The sequence below is a fragment of the Trichosurus vulpecula genome, chromosome 3 (assembly GCF_011100635.1).
Source record: "Trichosurus vulpecula isolate mTriVul1 chromosome 3, mTriVul1.pri, whole genome shotgun sequence".
Lineage (NCBI taxonomy): Eukaryota > Metazoa > Chordata > Mammalia > Diprotodontia > Phalangeridae > Trichosurus > Trichosurus vulpecula.
The window spans coordinates 54,778,886-54,788,279 of NC_050575.1; the positions used below are offsets into that span (position 1 = coordinate 54,778,886).

The 9,394-nt window shown below is 37.0% G+C and overlaps 1 protein-coding gene across 1 annotated transcript in view; it reads right to left on the minus strand.

Annotated features, from left to right (window-relative positions):
• Positions 1-9,103, minus strand: part of LOC118842063 (heterogeneous nuclear ribonucleoprotein A1-like) — a 38,811-nt gene extending 29,708 nt beyond the window's left edge. Inside the window, 1 exon segment of the mRNA XM_036749729.1 lies at positions 8,957-9,103. Within this exon segment, the coding sequence (XP_036605624.1) occupies positions 8,957-9,103 (147 nt within the window).
• Between the last annotated feature and the right edge of the window lie 291 nt (positions 9,104-9,394).

The following is a 9,394-nucleotide window of genomic DNA, read 5'->3' on the forward strand; positions in this document are numbered from 1 at the left end:
AAGCCTTCCTTCATATTGACGACTACCAGTGACCTCTCCACAGCAAATTACCATGTATTTATTTTTCATATACTTATATATGCATATACTTCAAAAATTTTATATATACTTTTATATGTATAGCTTGTCTCCAGTTATAGAATGTAAGTTCCTTGCCATCAGGGATTGTTTCATTTTTGTCTTTGTGTTCCCTATGGACAATTCCTCATACATTCTAGTTACTTCTTGTTCAGTTGATTGATAGATGCATGAAAGTATGGACCCGTTCTATGGACATAGAGTAGTCCAATTTAAATGGTGAATCAAGTGCATAGAAAGGAAATAATATGACAAAAAAACTTGAAAGGCAGGGTGTTATTGGGTGGTGGCCTTGAATACCAACTAGGTAGACAGAGTGGCAGATAGAATGCTGTATCTGGATTCATGAACAACTGAGTTTAAATCTTCCCTAAGACATTTACTAGCTATGTGACTGTAGGCATGTTAGTTAACCTCTGGTTACCTCAGTTTCCTCACCTTGATGATGATGATGATAATAATAACACTTAAGGTTGTTATAATAATAGAAGGGCATAATATATCTAAAACACTTTGCAAACCTTGAAGTGCTATATGAATTCTAGTTATGATGATGATAACTATGATGATTATGATGATGTTTTTTAGGCTATAAGGAATGCCTGAAGTTTTTAAGCAGAAAAGTCAATGGCAAAATCTTCACATAAGAATGATTAATCTGATACCAGAATGAAATAAAGATTGGAGGACAAAGAGTGAAGGTACAAAGAAGTGGTTGGAGATCATTGTAATAGTCCAGGTATCTGTGTTGCCTGGATGTGAGCATCTATGTTGTAATCATGGCAGCAAGAAGGGAGAAATATGAGAGATATTATGGACATAGAATTGATAGCACATGGTAACCATTAGGATACAAAAATGTAAAGGAGATATAAAAATTTAAGATATTAGGGTGGAGCCAGGATGGTGGAGTAAAAGGAGGGACTTGCTTCAGCTCTCCCCCAAACCCCTCCAGAAACCTATAAAAAATGATTCTAAACAAATTCTAGAGTAGTAAAACCCACAAAATGACAAAGTGAAACAAGTTTACAACCTAAGACAATCTGGAAAGTCAACAGGAAAGGTCTGTTGCAGCAGTCTGAGAGAGGTGCACAGTCCAGTGTATGCCATGCCAACACAGATGCAGAAGGGCTGGAGCATTCCTTGGGGGACTGAATCAGTGGCAGCTGTGGCAGTTTCCACACTTCTCAACCCACAAACACCAAAGAAAACTGAGAAGGTCAGTACAAAAGGTCTGTCAGCTGGAGAAGATGTAGGAAAATTGGAACATTGTTACATTGCTAATGGGGTTATGAACTGATCCAGCCATTCTGGAGAGCAATTTGGAACCATGCCCAAAGGGCTATAAAAATGTGCATATCCTTTGACCCAGCAATACCTTATCAAGGGCTGTAATCCAAAGAGATTACAGAATTAGGAAACAGACCAATATGTACAAAAATATTTATAGCAGCTCTTTTTATGGTGGCAAAGAATTTGAAATCAAGGGGATGCCCATCAATTGGGGAATGTCTAAACAAATTGTGGTACATGAATGTAATGGAATACTGTTGTGCTCTAAGAAATGAGGGGCAGATAGACTTCATAATAAACTGGAAAGACTTATATGAACTGATGCTGAATGAGGGGAGTAGAACCAGGAGATCATTATACATGATTACACAGTATCTATAAGGACTAACTTAGATAGACTTGGCTCCTTTCATCAATGCAAGGTTCAAAGACAGCTCCAAAAGACTCATGATGGAAAAAAGCTATGCACATCCAGAGAAAGAACTATGGAGTCTGAATGCATATGGAGGCAAACTATTTGTTCTCTTTTTTTCCCCTTCTTTTTTGGTTTGCTTTCTTCTTTCTTATGATTCATTCCATTGGTTATAATTCTTCTTTACAACTGAACTGTTACATAAATAAGTTCAATGTGAAGGTGTACATAGGACCTACATTGGATTACATGCCATCTGGGGTGGGGGGAGGAGAGGGAGAGACAGAATATTTGGAACCCCAAAAAGTTGTGGAACTGAGTGTTGTAAACTAAAAATAAAAAATTAAATATAAAAAAATATAAAAAGAAATGAAAAGGTCTGTCATATGTGGGTGAGAGAAGAATAAGTTCCAGCCATGGCCCCATTCCCAAGGCATCAGTGGTAGCATCAGTGGCTGCTTCTGGAGCTCTCAGATGATAGATGGTGAGGGGATCCAGTGGCTGATCAGAGGTGGATTGCAGGGATCTCTTTGGTGGCACTGAGGTAGGATTGTCTTGCTTTACCTTTGCTCACATATCAGTTGAAGTCTTGGTGGCAGTCCTGGGATGAGGAGGAGCACTGGTTTGTTGGAGCGTGTGGTGCACATGGAGACAGAATCCTCCAGATAGTTCCAAGGCAGAAAAGATTCCTTGTGGTCAATCACACATCAGAGCACAGACCAAGAGAGGAGTAAACACCTCTCCTTACATCATACCATCTTGGAAGAACTGAAAATTTACAGGTCCCTAAAAATATCTTTAGAAACAGCTGCGCAAAACCCCTGAAGCTTGGGACAATATACTCTTCACACTGAAAACAAAGACCTACCTTAACAAAGAGCTAAATAGTCAAGTAATTAGCTGGGAAATTTAGCAAACAGCAGGAAAAATATCAGACTATAGAATCTTACTTTGGTGACAAGTAAGATCAAAACATACAGCTGGAAGAAGACAACAAAGTCAAAGCTCCAACATCCAAAGCCTCCAAGAAAAATATGAATGGGTCAGAGGCCATGGAAGAGCCCAAAAAGGATTTTGAAAATCAAGTAAGAGGAGTAGAGGAAAAAGTGGGAACAAAAATGAGAGTGATTCAAGAAAACCACAAAAAACGAGTCAATAGCTTGCTAAAGGAGACCCAAAAAAGTACTGAAGAAAATTACACCTTAAAAAATAGACTAACCCAGATGGCAAAAGAGCTCCAAAAAGCTAATGAGAAGAAGGATACTTTGAAAAGCAGAATTGGCCAAATGGAAAAGGAGGTCCAAAAGCTCACTGAAGAAAATAACTTCTTACAAATTAAATGGAACAAATGGGGGCAGCTAGGTGGCACAGTGAGTAGAGCACTGGCCTGGAGTCAAGAGGACCCAAGTTCAGATTCAGCCTCAGACAGTTGACCCACTTAGTAGCTGTGTAACCTTGGGCAAGTCATTTAACCCCAATTGCCCTGCCTTTCCCTCTCCAAAGGGGAACAAAGGGAATGGAGCAAATGGAAGCTAAAGACTTTATGAGAAATCAAGATATTATAAAACAAAACCAAAAGAATGAAAAGAATAGAAGGCAATATGAAATATTTCATTGGAAAAACCCCTGACCTAGGTAAGAAATACAGGAGAGATAATTTAAAGATTACTGGACTACCTGAAAGCCATGATTAAAAAAAGAGCCTAGATATCATCTTTCAAGAAATTATCAAGGAAAACTGCCCTGGTATTCTACAGCCGAAGGGTAAAATAGAAATTGAAAGAATCCACAGATCACCTTCTAAAAGAGATCCCAAAAGGAAAACTCCTACGAATATTGTAGCCAAATTCCAGACTTCCCAGATCAAGGAGAAAATATTGCAAGCAGCCAGAAAGAACAATTAGAGTATTGTGGAAACACAATCAGGATAATACAAGATTTAACATCTTAAACATTAAGGGATCTGAAGGCTTTGAATCTGGAGGTCACAGGAGCTAGCATTAAAACCCAGAATCAACTACCCAACAAAAGTGAGTATAATCCTTCAGGGGAAAAATGGATATTCAATGAAATAGAGGACTTTCAAGCATTCTTGATGAAAAGACCAGAGTTGAATAGAAAATTTGAATTTCAAATACAAGAATCAAGAGAAGCATGAAAAGTTAAATAGGAAAGAGAAATCATAAAGGACTTATTAAAGTTGAACTGTTTATATTTCTACATGAAAAGATGTTATTTGTAACTCATGAGACCTTTCTCAGTATTAGAGGAGTTGGAGGGCATACACATACACACACACACATATACATACACACGTACATATACATGCAGATATTCCTATAAATACATACATGCATATACATATGTGGATATGTTGATATATGCATATATACATATATGTGTGTAGGTGTATGTGTGTATGTATGCACACACACACACACACACACACACACACACGGCACAAGGTAAATTGAATATGAAGGGATAATATCCAAAAATAAAATTAAGTTGTAAGAGAGGAATGTATTAGGAGAAGGAGAAAGGGAGAGGCAGAATGGGGGTAAATTATCTTGTATAAAAGAGGCAATAAAAAGCGTTTACAGTGGAGTGGAAGAAGGGGGAGGTGAAAGGGAATGAGTGAACCTTACTCTCACCAGATTTGGCTTAAGGAGGGAATAGCATACACACACAATTGGGTATGGAAATCTATTTTACCCTACAGAAAAGTAGGGGTGAAGGGGACAAGAGAGGGGCTGATGATAGAGGGAGGGAAAATGGGAGGAGGGACAGAGTCAAAGGAGAGAATACAATAAATAGGGGGTTTTATAGGATGAAGGGAAATATAGTTAGCCCTTCCATAACATGCATGTTATGGAAGCTTTTTTGCATGACTACACATGTATAACCTATATCAAATTGTTTGCTTTCTCAATGAGGGTGGGTGGGGAGGAAGGAAGAGAGAGAAAGTGGAATTCAAAGTTTTAAAAACAAATGTTAAAAATTGTTTTTATTTGCAATTGGGAAATAAAATATACAGGCAATGGGGCATAGAAGTCTATCTCACCCTGCTGGAAAATAGAAGGGAAGGGGATAAGAAAAGGTGAGGGAGACACGATAGAAGAAAGGGCAGATTGGGAGAGGAGGTAATCAGAATACATGCTGCCTTAGGGTGGGGGAGGGGAGAGATGGGGAGAAAATTTGGAACTCAAAATCTTGTGGAAGTGAATGTTGAATACTAAAAATAAATTGAAAAAGAAAAGAAAAAAAAGTCCAAGATAACACAAAGATTTCAGGCATGGGAGACTTGGTGAATGTAACAAAAATAGTAATGTTGGGAGGGACAAGCTACATGAAAAGATTGTAAACTTGGTTTTTGATAATTAAATTGCTGGTAGAAGATCCATGGGAAAACTTCCTACAAGAAGCTAAGATGTCAGGAATGCAGAATAAAGGTCTGAGGCAGAGGTAAAGATTTTGAAGTGATGATTTTCATGATCTAAGTAAAAATCTGGTGCTATGGGAGTTAATGGGCTTCCAAGAGAGAGAGAGTGTAGAGAAAAAAGAGGACCAAAGACAGAACTTGGGAAAATGTTTACCTAAAGATAGTGTGGTTAGATACATAGTTAAAAAAAGAAAAAAGAAAAGAAAAACAAGGAAGTTTTGTTGCTGTTGTTGTTGTCATTGTTTAAATGTAGACGCACTAAGCAAAGCAACAATGCATCTGATCTACGTTTCAAACTAGTGCCGATTTAGAAGGGACCTGAATCTAGTCCAGTGCTTTCATTTGATAGGGAATGAAACTGAGGCTCTTGGGTCTTATATGTCTTGGCTAAGGTGGCAGAGATTGTAATCAATAGAGCTGAAAGTTGAACCCAGGTCTTCTGGCTTCATTTAATGAAAGCTCAGACTACTGACAAAGCAAGTTGGGAGCTTGTAAGGATTTTAGACTTACAAACACATTTTCCCCACTGTACTATAGGTCTTTATGTGTATGGAACTTGTCAAAAGCAGGAAATATATACTCAGCCCATGTTATCAGATGTATGTATGCTCACAAGACACTAAAATTGTCTACCGAGAGAAAAAAGTAAACATAAGGGGCAAAAAGAATTTATCTGGAGCCCCAAGGGCCACAGCAACATCAATTGCCCAAAACACCTGGGTTGCAAGGAGCCAATAATGATAAATGGTGGAAATAAACCAGAGCCTAAAACCGCTGCTCTGACAAGATACATGGAAAATGATGCAATGCAGCTGGGATCAGCCACTGGAATACCAACAACTTAGGCAGCAGGGAACAACTATGAATCAGTTGCCAAATGATTGACTTGGAATTCTTTGCATAATCCATTGGAAGGTGTAACAATGAATTAGCTTGATTATAGTGACCCAATTCAGGTAGTAAGGTGATTCAACTGAATCATTTAGGAGATCAAAATATTGGATTGGGGGTGGGCTCTGTGGGTAATCTTGATACAGCCTAATTCTAACTTAAGTTATTGTCTATACCCCACCCTGCCCAAATTAGGTCTTTTGAATTTTATTCAGAAATCATTTTTCCTAAGTATAAATTGATCAGGAAACATGAAGATGTTCCACAGGGGAGAAAACAGACTCAGAATAATATAGATGCAAAGAATAATTTCAAGGCCTCTTATTGATCTTTCTTTCACTCCCAGTACCTATTTATATCTCCCCTAACACTGTGATTTACCCATGGTAAGTAACTTACACTTAGTAGGTATATAATAAATATCTGAATGAAGGAATGGAAAGCATAGAGCAATTTCAGATGGAGTCTTATTTTTAACTTGTATCATGGACTTTAAGAACACAAAGGAAATTCTGTGTTGCATACCTGCCCAAGAACTCCTTCTATGACATTTCCAGTGCCTACCTAGCCCCTCAGTGAATATGTCCAATGAAGAGGAACTCCTTATTTTCCAAGGTACCCCATTCTATTTGTATATAGCTGTAATTATAAATATGTTCCCTCCCCCAATATCATGCCAAATTTACCTCTCTTTACATTGCATACATTGCTTCCTGTTCTTCCCTTTATGACTAAGCAAAATAAATGCTTTCTGTCCTCTTTGTGACAGACCTTCAAATAGTTGAATAGTAATGTTTCCTTTTTTCTTCCACAGACCAAATACTCCTGGTTCCTTCTATTAACTCCCGAATGGTGGGGTCTCAAGTCCCGATGACATGTTGGTCACTTTCCAGCTGGACACTCCAGTTTGTCCAAAGCTTTTCTAAAATGCAGCTTCCAGAATTGAACAGAGTATTCAGATATGATCTGGCAAAGGTAGAGTTCAGCATGACCCTCATTCTCTATGTTCCAGATGTTATCCCTGATTTTAGTGTAGCATAAGACAATATTGTCTATTTTTCTTCCCTATTGTACAGCTGACTTCTGTTGAACTTAGAACTCACTAAAGCACTAAGATCTTTTCTTAGTAACTGTTGTCAAGTTACTTCTCCACCAGCCTGTATATGTGAATCTTTTTATTTTACATCTATTTCCATTAAATTCCATGTGATAGGATTTGGCCCATCACTCTGGCCTTTCAAGTTCCTTTCCTCTTTAACAACATAATTGACTCTCACTCCAAGCTTCACATTTTCTTGTAATTTGATAATCATGTCATCTATATTTTTAAGATGGTGAATAGCAACATGGCCAAATTGGGATTCCTGGGGTACTCCACTAGAGACTTCCTTCAAAGCTGACATTTACCCATTAATGGTTTCCCTTTGAAAATCTTAAAATGTTGTGTTATCGTCAGTTATTGTTTTTTCTTCTTTGGGACCAGTCTTTCATCCAGTTTCAAATTCATCTTGTTATCCTAATATTAGATATTCAATCTCCATCTTATCCATTTGCTTCTGATTACATCTAGGTCTGGAGCAGTGTAGAGGCAGAACCTCTCAAATGAGATTCACAATCACTCAAGAAATTTCCACTAAACTACCTCCACAGCAAATAAAAAACTGCCAATTGTCCAGACTATACTATGCATTCTAATGGATAGGTCCACTGGTATACATTTCTTGATTAGATACTGTGGATGAAAAATTGATTAGGTCAAAGGATTTTTAGATGTGGGCGATGTGCTGATTTGTCTTACTGATCTACATATATATATGTACACACATACGTATATATATATATGTGTGTGTGTGTGTGTGTGTGTGTGTGTGTGTGTGTTTGTTTATACATACATACATAACAAGGAATTTAGAGATGAAAGGTGGAGAGTAGATTAGTGAGTAATCATAGATGTGCAAAAATAAAGAACACCAACAAAAAATTAATATATAAAAAAAGAACTGCTGAATGGGACATAAGCAGAATATTTTTGTTACTGTTTATTAAAACCTAATGTTCACAATTTTTATACAATCATCTTCTTGTTCTGTGTATAGTGAAATGCCTGTGGTTTGTTGATTATTGTTAAATTCATCATTTTAAAAAAATTAATATAAATATCAATTGGTCCCCAAATTGAATAGGATGTGAGTGGGCTAGATCGCATTTGAGAAACTTCTGAATTACTTATAGTAAATATTCCTGACATACTATTTACAGGACATTTCTGATCTTTTGAATTTATCTTTAGATGTCTGCCCTTGTTTCCTATCAATGTTTTTAAAATCTGAGTTTGTTGATGAGTTCCCTCTATGTAAGTTTCTTTCTTCTCCTGGCCTTGACCCTTACTTTCTAGACTTCAAAACTACATCTTCTCAACTGCTTAATCTTCCTAGAATTTTCCTCAGTTCCTGGGGCTTCCTTGCCTTGGAATAGCCTACCATCCCTGAAGCCTGCTCACCCCAGAAGATTTTTCAGCTTTTCTTTGTATATTGTCTCACTCCATTAGAATATAAGCTCCTTGAGGTCAAGGATTTTATTTTGATTTTATTTGTATGCCCAGCATAGGCCAGCATCTGGCAAAGAGTAAGCACTTAATGATTGTTTTGTACCTTTCTTGTGGTAGATCCCCTTTTCCCTCCTCATTGGAATGTTTCTCCTCGTATCTTCCAAATTCCATTCTTGAGAGCTTCCCACCATTATTAGTCTAATTTCCCCTTCAAAGAATTAAGTGATATAATTTCATCTATTGCTTCTTGTAATTCTCCAAAATTTGGTAAACAATGGACTGTTTTTCTTACCTCTTTCACAAATTCAATGGTAAAGTAGTCACTTGGATTAAAGTTTCCTGCTATTTCTACTTCAGCAACAAGTTTTCCATGTTTATCACAATCAGATCCAGAATAATAGTTTTCTCTGTTGCTTGCTTCATCATTTGAAGGATGCATCTATCATTAAGCCAAATCATAAATGTATCCCCTATTCTATTTTTAGCAGGTAGTGAACAACAAAAGATACTTGGATGCTATTGTCTTTCATAAATTTCTCAAGCTTGCCAACAGGATTTGTGTTTGATTCTCCATCTCCTTAAGAAATTTCTCCTTTTATGCAGGTGGTATATATGATATTACTTTATTTTTCTATGTTATTATATATTATATTACTTTATCATTTCTATTTCTACCTCTATTTTTTCTTACCCAAAACATTGCTCTTTATTTTTCACTTCAACTTATTCA